Source organism: Achroia grisella, unplaced genomic scaffold (genome assembly GCF_030625045.1).
Source record: "Achroia grisella isolate CSIRO2021 unplaced genomic scaffold, CSIRO_AGI_Agris_v1 utg1576, whole genome shotgun sequence".
Classification (NCBI taxonomy): domain Eukaryota; kingdom Metazoa; phylum Arthropoda; class Insecta; order Lepidoptera; family Pyralidae; genus Achroia; species Achroia grisella.
The window spans coordinates 879,872-899,991 of record NW_026712658.1 but is presented as its reverse complement, the minus strand read 5'-3'; the positions used below and the strand labels follow the sequence as shown (position 1 = coordinate 899,991).

Sequence of the window (20,120 nt, the reverse complement as noted above, 5' to 3'; positions counted from 1 at the left end):
CATCGGTCTGCGTGTTTTATATGTATATTATATATGTATTTACAAAATAAAAATATCTATTTATATCAGTTCAGTATCAGTCTGTGTTAATTGTCCAGGGTTATTTATTATATTTTTATAAACGGTTATCTTTTTCCATCGCACCGCTCGCTATCGACAGTGAATTCATAGAAATGTCACTCTAAAAACAACAATAGTTTTGTGTTTTGTATTTCAAATACTAAATGCAAAATAGGTATTTTCAAAATACTTTTTAAAAATTAAGTACCTTTTGAATTTTTGTCCAAACCTCAGATATTTTATTTATTTTAGGTTGATATACCTGAAATCATTTGAAATCATTACATAGTAATATAAAAACAAAGTCGCTGTCGCATCTAACAGTACATAAACAAAGAAAGAAGACTTTGGCTCTGATACCGTAACGGCCTATGAATTATGAATTTATTATACCTAATCTAGATATTTTATATTCGCAATGCTACGTACATTGTAATATCCGCCTCCATTCATTGTAACGGTGGAGGGACTAAATAGTTGAATAAAACTGAATAAGCAGTTGCTCCACTCTATAGGTACTGCGTCGTCGTCGTATGCTGTTCATTTTTTCACTCGTTTTGGCGCCAAGAGAGGGTCACATAGTCGTGGTCAAGTTAAGAACTTATAATTTAATTTTGATAACAATAGATACAAGTAAAAAGTAGGTATTATATTAATGTACGTAAGTACTGTACTTAAAAATATTTATTCTTTACTGTATGTACATTTGAAAAACTTAACACTTAAGGACTTGTACATATACACGTACATACTGCCATTTTCTCTTAAAGACATCCAGAGAAGCACTATTTATCAAATACGCGGGGTGCACCGACCTTTGACCTTATAACACCTGATTCGCGCGTAACGAATTACATTGCTACTTTTTGGTATTTTATAGTGGATATGTCACTATAAAATATTATTATTTCTTTAGATTATGACATAATAACATAGTTTACATGATTTTAAGGAAAACATACGATAAAAAAAATCCCGTAAAATGTAAAAGATAAAAAATGGTTATTGTTGGTTATCCTTAAGAGATAGACATATACCATCACGGACTTTTTTGTTGACCTTATTTTGATACATCTCAAAGCACTAGACAACACGCATTTTCATTAAACAGTATTGTATTTTTTTATTTCTTTAACTTTAATGCACAAAAAAATTTGTACATGTGGCGGACTTAATATTTTGCCGCGTTATTTACCAGGCAACCATGAGTGGTGCAGCGAAAGATTATTGGCGGTGCACTAATATAAATAAGAAATGTCAAAAAAAGATTTATAAAGATAATAAAGATAAGCAAAATATACATTTCTATAAAAAAATAACAATATACATACATAAATATATATCTAAATATAACCCATAAATGTATAAATATTATATATAAGTAAATACATAATGATCCGATAATCAAATTATAAGTACAGTCTCAAATTGAAAGTAAGAAAATCAGAAAATATAGAGAGAACTATATGGATATAACAGAAAGATGTGAAAAAAGGAGAAGGACAGTAAAAAAGTTACAAATTTAAATAATGTTCCCGCAATTTCTGTTTAAATGAATTTATTACATTATTATATATATTAGGCATACGACTAGCCTTATGACTGTTACTTTTTTTTTAATCTATACATCTATACATGTAAATAAAATTGGAGTGTCTGTTTGTAATATTGAAATAACCGTTTTTTACTACTTGCATATGAATATAAATACGGTACATACACCAAAATAACATATTTTACAAGTTTTGTCTGTCTGTCTGTCTGTTTGTTCCGGCTAATCTCTGAAATAGCTGGACCGATTTTGACGGGACTTTTTTTGGCAAGTAGCTGATGTAATAAGGAGTAACTTACGCTACTGTTATTTTAGAAAAATAAAATAAAATTTCACGCGGACGAAGTCGCTGGGGCCAGCTAGTCTATAGATATACCGAGATTTAATGTTTAAGTTGCTATTATGTTGTTGACAAAATTTTACTGTAATGTTACTATTACGTTATCCTACACAATTTGTATTATTTTGGATGAATAAATAAATAAATAAATAATAATCTATACATCTATACATTTAATAAAAATTGGAGTGTCTGTTTGTAATATAGAAAAAACCGTTTTTTACTACATGCATATGAATATATATAAGGTACATATACCAAAATAACAATTTTTATAATTTTTGTCTGTCTGTCTGTCGGTCTGTTTGTTCCGGCTAATCTCTGAAATGGCTGGACCGATTTTGACGGTACTTTTTTTGGCAGGTAGCTGATTTATAAGGAGTAACTTAGGCTACTTTTATTTTAGAAAAATAAAGTTAATTCCACGCGGACGAAGTCGCGGGGACAGCTTGTTTTTAATAAAAACTGTTTATTTGATAAAAAAACATTTTTTTGTGGTACTTGAGAATGTTGAAGCCTGTTGTTTGTAATATTGAAATAACCGTTTTTTACTACTTGCATATGAATATAAATACGGTACATACACCAAAATAAAATATTTTACAATTTTTGTCTGTCTGTCTGTTTGTTCCGGCTAATCTCTGAAATGGCTGGACCGATTTTGACGGGACTTGTTTTGGCAGGTAGCTGATGTAATAAGGAGTAACTTACGCTACTTTTATTTTAGAAAAATAAAGTTAAAAACCACGTGGACGAAGTCGCGGGAACAGCTAGTGTATAATATATTAGAGATACCTACGTGTTTTTTTATTGATGACTAGCTGTACACGGGATTTCGTCCGTGTTGAATTTAACTTTATTTTTCTAAAATATAAGAAGTTAAATTCCACGCGGACGAAGTCGGGTGTACAGCTAGTTGTCGGTAGTCTAGCGATTTAGCTAGCACACTGCTTTGATTCCTGCTTGGTGGTCGAGGGTTCGATTCCTCGCACGCTGCAAACATTTGTATTCATGAGTATGATTGTTTGTAACGGTCTGGGTGTTTTCTATGTATAGATAATATATATGTATTTACGAAAAAAAATCTTTGTATTTATATCAGTACCCATAACATAATCTTCAGCTAGCTTAACTTGGGTCTAGATGAAGCTGTATGAATTGTCCTGAGATTACTATTATTATTAATTGGTACACAGGTAAACTACTAACTAGGCCATATTGGTGTTGTTTGTTATGGTGAAAAAACTAGTAGGTATATATATAAGTTACACGTACAATTTCAAAGACTTATTTCTTGAAAACTACTGGCTATTCTGAAATAAAACTTTAGTGTTTGTATATGTAATGTTTGCATATAAAATATGATTAAAGGTTACCAGTGTATTTACACTTTTACTGAACAAACAGAGTTGTTTAATACTGAAAATATTGTGTGGAAGGCATCAATTACTTTCAGTGCATGTATAGCTTTTCTCTTTTCCTAATTATTATTATTATTAAGTTTAAAGTGGTTGAATTTTACGTAAGGGGTTTTTATACATTATTTCTAATGTACCATTTATTTTAAGTTTTTTAAACTCTATTCATCGAGACCTATCTAATGAGTCCAAACACGATATTTCTGCTGTAAGTTTTCGAAGAGTATGTTCATCATCTGATAATACTGGTGCCAGCATGAAGTCAAGGTTAACAGATAACTAATTACTTTTATTTCGTCAAAATCTTTAGATTACGTATAATAAATTCATAATATCGCTACCTATTCAAATCAAAACAAGTATTAGGTACTTCATGTACTAGTATATAAATTCATCAACACACAAGTAAATGATTTTTAAATATATTCAGAGCCAAAAAATCTTTGTGCATTTAAAAAAAATGCCGATACGGATTCACTATTGCAGGAAATTGTTGAAAAAATATATATCGAGTATAAGTATCTACTACTATCGACGAATACATTTGGCAACAACGCATGGTCTCGGTCGGAACGGCAACATCGCATATTAGAATACAAAGATAGTGGTAGAACGCGGAACGGCAACATGTTGCCGTTCCGCCACGCTACCGTTATAGTGGTAGAAAGAGAGAGACAGTGGAATCAGCAATATCTACGGATCGTGGCTGGATCAACTAAGTGTGCAAATGTAAGTATATATATATATACTTACATTTGTCTTTAATTCAAAGGAAATATAAATAATGAACGCATCACATTTAAAACAGTAATAAGTACGTACGTAATATTATCACATGGTAACAGCACGTATTATGGCAAAAATAAACATCGGCTGATTTGAAAAGATTTATTATAGTAATAATAGTAATCTCAGGACAATTCACACAGCTTCATCTAGACCCAAGTTAAGCTAGCTGAAGATTATGTTATGGGTACTAGACAACTGATATAAATACAAAGTTTTTTTTCGTAAATACATATATATTATCTATACATAGAAAACACCCAGACCGTTACAAACAATCATACTCATGAATACAAATGTTTGCAGCGTCCGAGGAATCGAACCCTCGACCACCAAGCAGGAATCAAAGCGGTGTGCTAGATAAATCGCTAGACTACCGACAACTAGCTGTACACGCGACTTCGTCCGCGTGGAATTTAACTTCTTATATTTTAGAAAAATAAAGTTAAATTCAACACGGACGAAATCCCGTGTACAGCTAGTCATCAATAAAAAAACACGTAGGTATCTCTAATATATTATACACTAGCTGTTCCCGCGACTTCGTCCACGTGGTTTTTAACTTTATTTTTCTAAAATAAAAGTAGCGTAAGTTACTCCTTATTACATCAGCTACCTGCCAAAAAAAGTCCCGTCAAAATCGGTCCAGCCATTTCAGAGATTAGCCGGAACAAACAGACAGACAGACAAAAATTGTAAAATATGTTATTTTGGTGTATGTACCGTATTTATATTCATATGCAAGTAGTAAAAAACGGTTATTTCAATATTACAAACAACAGGCTTCAACATTCTCAAGTACCACAAAAAAGATGTTTTTTCTATCAAATAAACCGTTTTTATTAAAAACAAGCGGTTTCCGCGACTTCGTCCGCGTGGAATTTAACTTTATTTTTCTAAAATAAAAGTAACCTAAGTTACTCCTTATAAATCAGCTACCTGCCAAAAAAAGTACCGTCAAAATCGGTCCAGCCATTTCAGAGATTAGCCGGAACAAACAGACAGACAGACAGACAGACTAAAATTATAAAAATAGTTATTTTGGTATATGTACCTTATATATATTCATATGCATGTAGTAAAAAACGGTTTTTTCAATATTACAAACAGACACTCCAATTTTTATTAAATGTATAGATGTATAGATTATTATTTATTTATTTATTTATTTATTCATCCAAAATAATACAAATTGTGTAGGATAACGTAATAGTAACATTACAGTAAAATTTTGTCAATAACATAATAGCAACTTAAACATTAAATCTCGGTATATCTATAGACTAGCTGGCCCCAGCGACTTCGTCCGCGTGAAATTTTATTTTATTTTTCTAAAATAACAGTAGCGTAAGTTACTCCTTATTACATCAGCTACTTGCCAAAAAAAGTCCCGTCAAAATCGGTCCAGCTATTTCAGAGATTAGCCGGAACAAACAGACAGACAGACAGACTGTACTATGCTATACTATGTATTGATTGATATACCTAAAATAAATATAATATCTGAGGTTTGAACAAAAACTCAAAGGGTAATTTATTTTGAAAAAGTATTTTGAAAATACCTATTTTGCTTTTAGTGTTATAGTACTTTAACTGTTATGTTTTAAGTAACAATGTTTAATTATAATTAATACTACTGCACCAACACTCCGATCGTGCAAAAAAATTTGCTGTTTCATTATTTTTTAGTTCAATTAGTGGTCTACCTAAGTCCTGGGCTAAGGGGGAGAGAGTCATGACCCCCCATGACTCCCAAGACCTCCATGACGCTCCCCCCTGGATCCGCCGTTACGTCTTCTCTTCATTCGCTCAGTAACGTTGTTACAAAAGGAAAAATTCCCGTCCAAAAAATAACAAGTATTGAGTTTTGATCTGGAGTCACGTTACTCCAGACTGATTTCAATAAATATTTAGATTAGATAGACTATTATTCTTGAAATACTAGCTAGACATTATTAAGTTACTGTAGCCATAATGTAGTAGCCCAAACGTGCCAATGAGGAAGCCCTTGGAAATGCTGCACCCTGATTGGCCCGTTTGAATTGGATCAAGAAGTGGTCGTATGCCAAAAAGGTGGATTTGTATAAAATCGTGTATAAATCGCTTAATTATTATTATTACTCGTCGTGACAGTTGTGGCTCAAAACGGATCAACATTTATATATGGTCAGCTGGCATTAGATCAACAAAAGGCCTCCGGATCAACAAGTGAAAATGGATCAACAAAAAACTACCTATACGGCACGTCTGAGCCACAAAGTGCCCAAGGGGATATTTATATATATATATATATATGTAAATAAATGTGACATTCAAAGTTAGTAAAAATGCTATCCTTAAGGGTAAAATAAAATAAGGGGATGAAAGTTTGTATTGAAAATCGTAATTTTTGACGCTAGAACTGTTAGATTATTGAATATTTTTTCTTTATTTATTGAAAGTAGCTATAACACGCGGACAAAGTCGCGGCGATAGTTAGTACGAAATATATATTCGTTTTATTTAAAATATATAACCAAAATAAAACACTTTATTGATTTTAGAAAAGATCTCCTGTAGCAAACCACATTATTAGAGTCTTAACTGTAACCCGGACTTTATTTTTTATATTAATTAACTTATTATCAAATACTTTATACAAATACATATTTCAGACGTGTAGCGCCTACGTTGCCTTTATCTTGTACTTTTTTCGATATCATACTTTCGACGCTCAACAAAACATGGTTTTCTGAACTCGCTTAAAAATTAACCTCCATTACAAGGAATGTGGTACTTTTCCCCGGCTAACATCGACTAGGGAATGCCTCCAGGCCTGTCCTATTACGATTCATTCCACGCCGCTGGGCAGCTGAGCGTTCCTTTTTAAAACATACTCCACTTAATTTACCGAAAATGTAAAACTCTTTCAAAGTTCACTAATAATGTAGTGCGATGCTTTGAAGATAGGGTTGTTTAGGGATTTCGATATTTCAAGGTGACTTCTTATATTTTGCACAATTTATTGAGATTTTTTATAAAATCTTTCACTTGTAAACATTTTATGAAATATTAGTAAGACAAATTTAATGTATTACAATAAATTGTTGCGTAATAATTTATACGTAAGGTTCAACCGCTCTTCTGTAAAAATGTATTTGATTTGCTTTAGCAAGTTAAGAGTTACAATTCAGTATACATATTAATTTATATTATTAAACGATTAATGTTGAACTATTCAAAAATAAGACAAGAATAAAGAAATACCGCAGAACAATGTACCACAGAAATGTAGAGAAACATCCGGGACCCTAATAACAATAACTATGATAAGGTGCAGTCTAGTTTCTATCCTGTGTGCCTTGGCAGCATTATAACCAATAAAATATATTCCCCTCTGCTTTGAACTATAATAGAGATAAAAGCAATTCTTTCGATTCGTATGTATTATAAAGTAAGCTAAAATATCAGACGATAGAAATCTTTGCTACAATCAATAGAATAAAAGCAATACAACATATTAGCAGCGAAATGTAGATGTACGCTTAGATAGTAAAGATTGCGCCAGCTTTAGGTGTAGGTGTAATAACTTAGTGAACTATTCTAATAATTTTAAGATTGTCTTCGATATTTATATATTTTCATAAATAAATTTTGGTAATATTCGGTTGTAGTCACGACTACAACCGAATCATATTTACCTTATATACCAAATATTTTACTGTAAATATAAACTGAAAAATAAAAATAACCGTTAAAATAAAAAGTAAATGTACCGGTTTTTTTAACTGCACTATTACGTCAACACTAATTGATAATATTAACTTTATCCCAGTTACTAGCGATATTCTATAAGTATCTACTACTATTGTGGACGAACTCGAGAAATGCTAACTGACTACAGTAAAGCTACTAAGGTTTACACAAATTGTGGAAATAATTAACTCGGCATTTACTGCATACTAGACCAGGGCATAACAGTACGTAACTTGGTTTTGGCTTACAACCGAATCGGAATAGCTCCAACGAACCGGCATGAGATGATTTGAGCCGGCCCGAACCGGCGAGAATCGGTACATACGGTTTAGACTATTCAAAATGGCAAATCGGATATTCAATATTCATCGAAATCAGTGGACAATCCAATTCGGAATTAATTTTCCAATAGACAGTATTATACGATTTCGACTAATAGTTTCCGATACGGAAATTGGTTACTAGTTCTTTTGTAATTTTTGTCATGATTTTCAATAATATTGCAATTTATTATTAATACTGTCACGCCTTAAAATGTATCTTTTTTATACTTACGACAATGAATAACGAACTGAGGCGAATAATTGATAAATTGAATAATTATAATGATATTACTATAGATCTCGTCCCATCATATTATATATAACATTTATAGATAGACACATATATGCACTGCTGTAATAAACATATGATCTGTATCGTATTAATTCTTCACTGTTTAGAATAATGTTATTATAGTTAGTCGTTATGAAAACATATGCCAAAAATTCTTTATTCTAGAATTTTAGTAGTGTAAGACTTTACAGAATCAGAAAATACGTGTGTATGGCCCCACTTGTTAATGTAGAAGTAGGTTCATTCTATTTGCGACACCTCGTCATAGAAAAATTCCTACCTATAATGGAGCAAATTTGTCTATGAACGAAGTATGTGATGGAAATACGAGAATAAGACAAACAATAATTTTGATTTAATAATCTAGGTAAATTATAAATAAAGAATTATATCATGTAATATATAATCTATATTACTTATCCTTATATTAACAACGAAGAATACAGAAACTCCTCCGTTACACTAATAAATTCATTTAATTTAATTATTTTCTGATGATTTGCCTATACATAATATATATTATGTAATCTTTATATTTGTGTTGTTATTATTACTGATGTACCTATATGACGTATGCACCTATATATATTTAGTTGTAATATCCCAAAGGTATAATTTAATTGTTATTATTTTCCTTTTCAACTCTAATTCGTAATAGTTCTATTATTATTTTTATCTTTTCCTTGTTCTCATATACTTATACATATTCGGTAATTCGAAATCTTACTAAATTATTACCTAAATTGATTTCAACAATAAGTAGTAAGTGTTTCGATGAATTTTCTCATATTGAATAATGCAAATATAATTATATAATAATACATAGATACGAAAAGACAATCAACAGATTTCTTTTAATAACTTCTTGCACATTCACGAAATTGACTAATGTAAATTTTACACTGGAAACAATATAAGAAAATGACTGTTTTCGTAAATGTTTCAAATATATAAGTAGTAAATGTATGTTAGTATTGAATAAAGTTTCCAGGCATAAATGTACATGAAATTAATTATTAATAATAAATAAAATAAATCACATACCTGCGTAATACTCCAGTATCGATCCAACGATATAAGACACAAATTCATAATCGAGGCAGTACACAACAACACATCCATGGCTGAATGTATCTCACACCACCAAAACCCGAAAATCCAATAGCCCATTAATTCATTCGCGAGTGAAAATGGCATTATTACTAACCCTAAGAAAAAGTCTGACACTGCTAGGGACGCTATAAACCAATTCTGTATATTTTTTAATGCTTTTTCTGTCACTATTGCTATTATAACTAACATATTACCTACTACCACCATTATCATTAACACTGTCACAACCACTGATGCGATAATGATGTGCGCAGGCGAATACCCACTTGGGTACCAGGTTTTTAGTATCACTTGGTTGATTATGGTATCGTTCGACGCTGTAGTGTTTGCGTCTGATGTGTTTGTCATCTGCAACGCGAGAAACTCCTCCTGACTCATGTACGTTGGGACTAGAAACGTGGAATTTAGCCCCAGTGTTCCGTTAAAGTGCGTGCTCATAGTGGTCTTCGCAGCCAAAAGGGTTGTAGCGTTTGGTACCATCTTGGTATCGATAGAATTGCGGCTGTAAACGGCAGTACCGGGTTTTGACGCCAGATTGTCGAATTGAACTAACTACGCGATTTGTTGTTTGCTGTTTATAAAATTTGAGATTCGAAAGTAGACTTATTTGGCCCCGTAGTATAATACGAAAATTTTTATTTAGATTAAAAACATTGCACGGTTCAAATTATTAAAAAAGTATTGCCTATAGGAACGGAATATTATATATTCAAATATTTAAACTATTTTTTACAATGGATAATTTTTACAGAATTAAATTTAATACCCGTTTTCCCGAACTATATTATGCGAAGACTATATCAAAGCATTGAATAATCGATAAAAGTCGCAATATTTATATACAGATTTATTTATTATGTACCTAAGTCAATTCTAATTAGTGGGATAAATATTTAATAATTTAAGTATTTATTATTTACAATATACAAATTAATCAAAATACGCGTGCAGTATACAAAGGCCTCTTACCTAATATTGCTTCTGGACAGCGACAAAAAATACAACAATTATTACCGAATATGATACCAAAAATTATACCGAAAAATTATATAATACGCAAAATAAAAATACCTTAATCGCACAAACGCGTCACGAACGGTAACACACAAAAAAGCGGTCCTAATGTACTAGTGAAGCGTTTACTAAAATAATAATTAGTGTCGATTATTTTATACAATCGTTAAACCGGTAACGCGGCGTCATCGTGTAATTTTACCCTTTCTCCTATCCCAAAAACGGTTTTGTTTCGCAAACATTTTTTTAAAGAAAATGAAGAATATTTTACATTTCGTTTTACTACATTTTTATTTCTTTCTTTTGAAATTAAGTGTCATTTTAACTGCCGCTGCCGCGTGACCTTTACAAGATGACGTCTCTGACACGCGAGTTGTAATCGAATGTGCCTGTATATCCTCGACGAGACGAGAACTGTTATTTTCTCAATTATTGCCCGCTTGCGTCGTTGTTGTACCTGTAATGAAGAAAATTACACATCATTAATAAATATACGAGAAACACTATACTTCTGGCTGACTTCGCTATATATTATTGACTTACATGTATCAGTATATTATTGTTAATAAGATCTCATTGCTATTGAATGGTGATGGTGAATAACATTATTTAAATTTATTCACCTGAAAAATATTTAAATCACTTAAATCAAATATGTATACAATGTAGATCATATACGAGAAGAATGTTTTTAGCGTCTTACCTATTTCTACTGTCCATAACTTATAATTGAGTACAATTCACAATTTACTAATTTCCCTAAAATGTATAGATACTAGAAAACTGACAGTTTTTTTTTTGTAAACATACACATATTATACATAAATATACTCGAAACCAGCAATCATACTGTTAAATACAAATGTTTACATCATGTGAAGAACCGTACCCGCGACCATCAGAAACAAAACGGTGTACTAAACCGCTAGTTTTTGTATAATATATCAATCTACAATATACATATTACACATATATTATATAATTCTATACGTAAATAGTAGAGCACTGAGAAACGACATTTCTAACCAATACAGTTTTTAAAAATTTATAACATCACGGGCCTTTAATGGATCTGGTTATATTTAACTACAATTACAACCAAATACAATAGAAGTAGATTAATTAATAGAAATGAACTAAAAAAATAATATAAGATCAACTAACATACAAACAAGCGCACATAAAGTAGTAAGTACTAGCTAGTATTACGTGACCGACATCATTTTATAGAAACCGGTAATTGAATACTTCAACAAATCTGCTATTAGCAATAAATTCACGCCATTGTGATGTGTTTGGAAAAAAAGACAGAATTGATTTATTCCGCAAGTTTTTAATCGATTAATTATGTCATTGTCTGCGATTTTATAATGTATGTCGTGACTATGTTCTGTAGTTCAGTGCCCCGATAATTAAACTAGCTAAACTCTCCGTTCAATTCAGAAGTAAAGAAGTATAAATAATATTTTACATTAAATTAATTAATATACATCTTTACTAATATTATAAATGCGAAAGTAACTCTGAACGCCAAAACTACTGAAACGATTTAAATGAAGTTTGGTATATAGATAGTCTATATACCCTGAGAAAGGACATAAACTACTTTTTAATACGAAAAAAGGGTTGTAAGGGATTGAAAGGGGAGTTGAAAGATTTTACTGAAGTATCGTCATTTTTAAAGCTAGAAGATTGAATTGTTCCATTTTTTCCTGTCTCGCTGTAGTAATAATTAATAATATATATTCTATATATGCTAAAAATAAAATTATAAATGGCTAGACTGATCCATTTGGCTAGAGATCATATCCCGAGGACAGATACAAAATATCTTTTATATGAAATAAATAATAATTCGCGGCTATCGGCTAGTTGTCCCATAATTTTGAACTGTTCTGCTCTTTTAGTTAACTTATTGTTTGTGTTTTAATAAACAAGAAGTGTATAAGTTTAATATACAGGTATAAAAATGCCAAGGCTTGAAAAGTTCAATATAAAAGCAACGCAAAACAGCAAACGATTGGGTAATCCTGTAAAAAGTGCGCGGTCGGTCGTTAATTAATTGGTCAGTTGACCGACCAGGCGCCCGCTGATTGAATAGCGCTGTGCGGTACCGGTATCGATTAGAAGCCGGTATTTTAGTATTGATAAACAGTTATATATAAGTTACTAGCTGATCCCGCAAATGTTGTTTTGCCATATAAATTAAAAGCACTATTAAAAAATAGAAGTTGATCGTAGAAGAGTCAATATTTGGAGTTGTATGTATTTTCTCTGCTATATATTAAAAATAATAGCCGACTCTCAGACCTACTGAATATGCATATAAAATTTCATAAAAATCGGGTAAGCCGTTTCGGAAGAGTATGGTAACTAACATTGTGGCACAAGAATTTTATATGTATAGAATGGAGTTTTCTCAACTCCATTCTCTACTGCATAACTGTGCTTTTTCTGTAAGAATAAATTTATGTAAGATCCCAATCTACCAGTATGGTGCTTAATAACAAAGGAGTATATATATAATACGAATTTGGCCAAGACTTGCATTGTCACGGCGGCGTCTGGCCAAGTAATTTGTCATATCGGGAATCATTCGAGTGAACCCGAATATCGTTCGCGCCACTGACGGTAAATCACTGCACGTCAAAGGGTTTTATCGCTACAAAGTTCGTGTGAATAACCACTTGTATTGTTCCGTTCAAATATAGAGTACATAGATATAATATTGTACAAAGAACAGAGGCACAGATAAAGATATAGTTAGATATTCCCACTAACGAAATATTGTTGAAGGATAATATAAAGTTCATGTTCATATAAAAAGTACACATCATGAAAAAAATATACATTAAAATTATGTTTTTATAAAAACGACTACGTTGCATATTAACAAAACCCTATACACCAAAAGTTATGTTACCAATGTTGCATTAAAAAGAAGTAAGATTGCACTCATTTATGCTTGATAATATAGCTAACGTTAACTATATAAATGTCTCATATGCAAATATTTTGTCTTTGGTGATCATATGCAAATGTGAAGGCAAAATTAATTTAGAAGTAAAAAAATCAGTCCGTGCATCCTTTAAAAGAAAAAACGAGCGCTTGTATTTAACTACTTCAACTTATAGTCAAAGTTCATGAGTTCGAGTATTTCCAACTTCAACATCAAATTTTAAATGTCAATTTAAATTCATAGTTAATTTTCCAGTGACCGGAAATATCTACCCTACCAAATTCATCCGGGAGATGGTTGTAGACTCGTCTTCTGCCACTTTGATTTACAGCAAGTTTGTCTTGATACAATATTATATGATTAAGATAAATTTATCTAACTTATTAGCTATCTAACTAAGCCATCGGATTCAGCTCAATGAATTGAATTGATTAATTAGCCAGTTGACACAAATGAGCAACCTAGCCTGTTCCCGTTGAATGAGTAGTGACGAGCTATACTCGTATATCGGTTTCAAATACAAACCTTATCTGGTTTCTGTTAATGTGTAAAATATATAACTCACGTTTGTTAACTAATTATACAGTAGATTAGTAAATGGAAAATGTACTGTGCAAAAGATATGTACAAGACGTATAAAATTTAACATAATTTTTAAAATATAAAATTTAAACGAATTTTTCTTTTCCTTTATCACCTACTTTAACATTGCAATGTATAAAGTACATATACCACATAAAGATATTACGCGTACCTGTCGCTGTCTACAATAAAAGAGAACTTGACAAAACGGCGTAATGTTGAATATATACAATTTATATGGTGTGGGAATGTTGTCATCACGTAAAAACGGCACGGAGCTCTGTTCATTTGAAGCGCGACGGAGACAGATGATATATATGAAGTGGATAGACAGATTTCGTAGAGGCTTTACGATAGATTACACTAAAAGAGCACACACAAAGAACAGATTACCAAAGCTAGAACTGTACCACGGAATATAGATTTAAGTACATTTGTTTGGGATTGAAATGGCGAACTACTAACTAAGGATTGTTAGGTAATAGTGCGATTGGAAGTTGTTAGTCAGGTTGACCTTCACGCGGTCCCCTCTGGAAACCCTCATGGTTGGTTTCTGGTGGATTTGGCATGATGTGCTAACTGAACTAATTTCATGTTCTCTTTATGACCTGAGTCCTGACGCAATCATACGATATGAACCCAGAATACTTCTCACGCGTTGCTATCCTTGAGGACTAATGTTACAGTTTCACTCTCTATAAATCCTCAATACGCTATTCAAACTAAGCTATCTCAGCTAAATACATTACACATATTGTAATGTATTTTTATACCTATCCAGAGATATAGAAATACATTACAATGTGTGAACTTAAACGTATATGTTTATAAATAATTATAGGCATAATTTTAGTAAAATAACAAATTTTCATTGTTCATTAAGTACTAATTAAACTATTTGTTAATAATACTCTTTTATTTTAAATAACCATTTGTGCTCATATAAGAAAATATTACATACAACTCACATTATGAACTATCTGATCTCAATCCATCTTACTGACAAATCGTGATATCAATTCTTTCCTGCCCTCTTTATTATGTTTTATTTTAGAAAAAATCTTGTATTTTATACACGTTTCTTTATTACAAAGAATCAGTCAGAGGAAATGGGTGTAGATCGGGGACAAATACAACCAATGAAGGGGAGAACGGCCCTTAAAATAGCTTCCGAAAGGGTACAAATCTGGTTCGAAGGACCAACGCAATGTATCCGGCTGAAAGAGCATATTGCAATAAACGAGGGTTTGTGGATATGCTTTGCGTTTATAAAGATAATCTTTAGTCGAAGTAGATAACAAAAGTATATACTATTAATACCAATTTATTTTGTTTATGACTATATTAACTATGTAAAATGTACTTCTTCTGTGAAAAATTGTATTTCTCTCTTGGATCTATTAGAATTGTTTTAGAAAAAATATACCACAAATTATTTTAACAAATATAAAATTGTAGATATTATACCTTTCATTCTTAAAGTATCTAATTATAATTTATTTATACCATATATATAGCTAAAGCTATAGCTATAACATAAATATAACTAAAATACACGGCGTATCACAAAAATAGACAAAAAACACGATTTAGAATATGCTTTTTTGAAATCGGTTAGGAAATTAATAAGGATACAAATGCAGACTTATATCAAAATTTGCTTTAAATTACTAATAAAAAAATCTTTTTAAGGCTTAACTTTGTAGGATTAACAGCACAGACATCATCATCCTTTACTTCATGCTTTAGGAGAAAGAATATTATGCATAGGAGAAGGTGATTTATCTTCTATAAGCATTTCATAACACATAAAGATGAAGTTCGCCCTTGACTCCCACTTAACACGTTCGCTCAACTTTGTTTTATGGAAAACAAGTTCAGATATTTTTACATGGCATGATTTATAGGCTATGAGAAAAATAATAAAGGTATTATCGCGAACTTTACTCATAAAATCATGTAATACATTGTTTGCCTGCTTCACAGGTTTAATTTTAAATTTATTAACAATGTACTATAATGCGTTAAAATTTTAACAAATATAGTGTGGTGCATCATTTCTATCGACGAACGCTGGAACGCTTGTATGTATTATTCTATTCGCGACTACATAATAGTCTGAACTGACCGAAAATTTGTTATATGAATAAAGAATGCTGACTTCATTGATGAGACTTTGATGTTCATGTGGTTTAATATATATCTACAGGTTGTTCCTAATTATGTCTATACATAATTAGAAACCCTACGGTTTCAATTTGCCTTACAACAGTTTATCATATAACATAGCTTAATGAATGTGATCTATTACAGATACTTATGATATTTCAAATCTACTGTCAGTTTAGAATGTAATTTAAGCCGCGAAGCAGTGCTTCGAGGCAGTTTTCAAATGATATTGGACATGATTTCAGTTATACGGATTAATGCTTCCTTTTATTACTGGTTATTTTGCTGATCTTCTAAATAGTAAATCTAGTATTACCACAAATATTGGATGTTTTTATATCTTTTATTCTATTTTTTGTTAGCAATAATATAAAATATTTCATGATTCAAATGGTGATATCATTTTCTAAATGTTATTGTCACTATTAGATAAATCATGGGAGACGCCGTTGGGCTTCTAGGCCGACTTTGTTGTACACGAAAGCCTCTGACATAGTTTTTTTAACAAACGACGGCTTTACATGCCCTCCGAAGCTCAAAGCCTCAATATTTTTTTAATATTTATTTTGTAACTTCAAATAGGCCAAATAAATACTTAATCAAATGAGATGAAAGTAAACAAGTACTTAAACTATCGAATAAAATATGTTTATAACTGATAAATTTACGAAAAGTGTGTCCAGAACAAAAGATAATTAATGTAGTACAAATTTTCAAATCTAAGTTATTATATAACATAGACGTATAATAATTTATATTTAAAATTTTGTACTATAAGTAAGTAAAAAGTATAATTTACTTTACTTTTCCATAATAATTAAAACGATTTCTTCGTGGAAAAACCTTCAGTCTGTCCACTTGCTGAAAAATCTTTTATGAATTTTTCAGTATTTCAGTTACAAACTGGACCTTTGTAGATTTCCTAGGTCTTACATTTTCCACTATATTTTTCAGTTTCAAATGAATCTTTTATTATTTTTATTCTTTGAACTGGCAGAGTTGGCTTTATAGGACTGTATTATTTTTATAGTACATTATTTTATTGCGATTTTACAGTTTGGTCATTAAAATTGGAATTTAATCTACAACAATAAGTAGTCTAATAAGATCATTTTATGAATTAACTCAATATTATATTTGCTTAATGAAGTTGTTTTATATATTGACGATTTCATAATTTAATACCCGGGTGTCACACTGTTATTATATATTTCTTTTCTTTTTCTCTTTTAAATTAATGTTCTCATATATTCTTCACGTACACATTATAGATTTTATTTATATATAGATTAGAATACCTCATTGACGGAAAAGATCTACACAAATTGAAGATAATAACACCAAATTCCGAACTCACCTGATGGATGAAATTCTCTTGACAGTAATAAATCGGTGCGCGGAGCCTAATTGGTGCGCTGTTGGAAAATCGACTGAGTTTTATGTCTAACATAAAATGGCAAGTCCATCTCTTTTACGGAAATTTTTAAATCTAGAGACCCAATCTCGACCAATAAGGCTATATTAAGGAGCAACCGAATACTTATCATTTTTAATATCATCTGACATTAAAGAGGACGTTGGAATTCCTATCATACTGGAAGAGTTATAAGACAAATATTATGTAACAATATATATGATTATGACCGTGATTCAAGATATAATCTTCAAGATCAGTGGACCCTTTGTTTCTGTTATGGTGAGTATAACATTTTAATTGCGAGACATATTATTATTTTATTATAGCGTAGAAAAAAAATAAACACGTATAGTGTTATTTAGTTATTCCTCTTAGATGACGAAATTTGTAATTTCGTTAATCTATCGATATATTTTTATAAATATTATTTATATAGAATAATTCAAGTCAAGTGAAATCTCGTTGAGTGTATCTCTCGGGAAATATATTCTGACGGTTACTTAAGTTACAAACTTAAACATTATATGTATGTAATAATACACGTGGAAATTATATATAGAACATATTTGTATACAAATGTGTTTCAGAAATAATTTCCGCTATCAACTATAGCTTAATCCAAACGCAATCATAGTAAAGTCAAGGAACAGAAGGGGTGGTAGTGACGTCACGCACTTTGTCAAATCTTTTATCATTTTAAAAAGTTTTGACACTTCCAAGAGTAGACTCAATATTTTATGGGTGTTAACTCAAAAATACAGAAAGTGAGAAGTTAAATTATTCACTGGACGGATACCTTTCAAAATTAACTACTTAAAGTATGTAGGACATAAGACAACTAACAATAAAAATTCGTCAGTTAACATCTTAAATTCAAACTTAAATCATATTTCTAATGTAATAAGTAAAGTTAAAGTCAAGTGAAAAATATTGAAGTTAAGACTATAAACTAATATATAATGTCAGAATTAAATTTGTCATTATTTCATTATTTTTATCATCCTTAATCGTTTCATTTGAGGTCAACACTATTTATTAATTACAATAAAATTTGCATATCATATATATGCATATATATGCAATTTTATATCATGAACGCATTCATCACTACAGAAAATTTCATTAATTTCCAGTAAACCATATATTATCATAATTGTATATTATAAATATGTGACTGTAACAGATAATACTAAATCTACTATATCATAATGTACAATAGCATCCGATAGCTTTAAATCTTCAAACAACCAATTCCAACTCGGCATTAACTACCACATAAATAATGGAATGGATCTTGCATTCGGCAACTGGATCCAATGACGTACAACCAAATAGGCATTGAGGGTTAAGCAACGGATTAACATTTCCGCAGCCATAAACAAGATGGATGGAAGGCGGAAGGTATTGTGGTTTATGTTAAGGTGGTTTAAGTTTGGGTCTAAATAAGGCAATGCAGAAAACGGTTATTTACAATGCTACTTGATAGAAAGAAATGTATCTAAATTTAAATGTACGAGAAAGACCCACAAAGATTATCCATGTATTATAAATTCGAAAGTGTGTCCGTCTTTCTGTTTCTTACAGTATATATAGTGGAATGATTTTTACAGTATGTTTTTCATTCATGTAGTTAGTAGATACGTGTTTTAAAAAACTCACTCGTATGTTAGTATATGCGGCTAACTGTTACTATTTTTTGGGTCATCAGCTTTTTATATATTGTATTCCAATCACATAAAAAATACTAAAACGCACTAAATTCCAGCTGTCACTACTACTATACCTACAATTGCGAACTATAACCTTAAATTCATATAATAGATAAATGTAATAGAGTTGATAGTACCTATCAAAAAGGGATCTTCGCATTTTCATTAAAATTATCCAATACGGGGATTAAGGTTCGTTACACACATGGTTGTACCGCACATGTAAGTGAGATAGCGTAATAGCATAGATTGGTTGTCCAACTTTGATCATTCTAGTGAACAATCGAATAGATCCAACCCAAATTGCAATACGACATCTAGGTTTTGAACTGTTAGAATACATAGTGTTTAAAATCTACTGCCAATATATTAAAGATACTACTCGTAAAATGGCTTTACGACATTGTCTGCAAGACAGAGTCAGAAATGATGGACTACATTTATGCTAATGAATATTCAGGAATACTGACTGCTATACGACTATTTCTAAATATCATATTCAAATACATTTTTAGCACCATGTATATAACATCTCATATTAATATTAGAAGTATAAAATCTGTGACCTAAATCGTTGTAACTAATTTTCACAAAATCTTAGTTGAAACACAACCTCTCTTTTGTGATATCAAATATGGTTAATCTGGAGAA

The 20,120-nt window shown here is 30.9% G+C and overlaps 1 protein-coding gene across 2 annotated transcripts in view; it reads right to left on the bottom strand.

Annotated features, from left to right (window-relative positions):
- The window catches only part of LOC131841234 (alpha-2Db adrenergic receptor), a 268,521-nt gene extending 258,252 nt beyond the window's left edge, over window positions 1–10,269 (bottom strand). For both annotated transcript variants that reach the window (XM_059189513.1, XM_059189514.1), the window contains exon 1: window positions 9,551–10,269. In XM_059189513.1, the coding sequence (XP_059045496.1) occupies window positions 9,551–10,099 (549 nt within the window). In that variant the 5' untranslated portion in view covers window positions 10,100–10,269. The remainder of the gene's footprint in view (window positions 1–9,550) is intronic.
- Window positions 10,270–20,120: the final 9,851 nt, after the last annotated feature.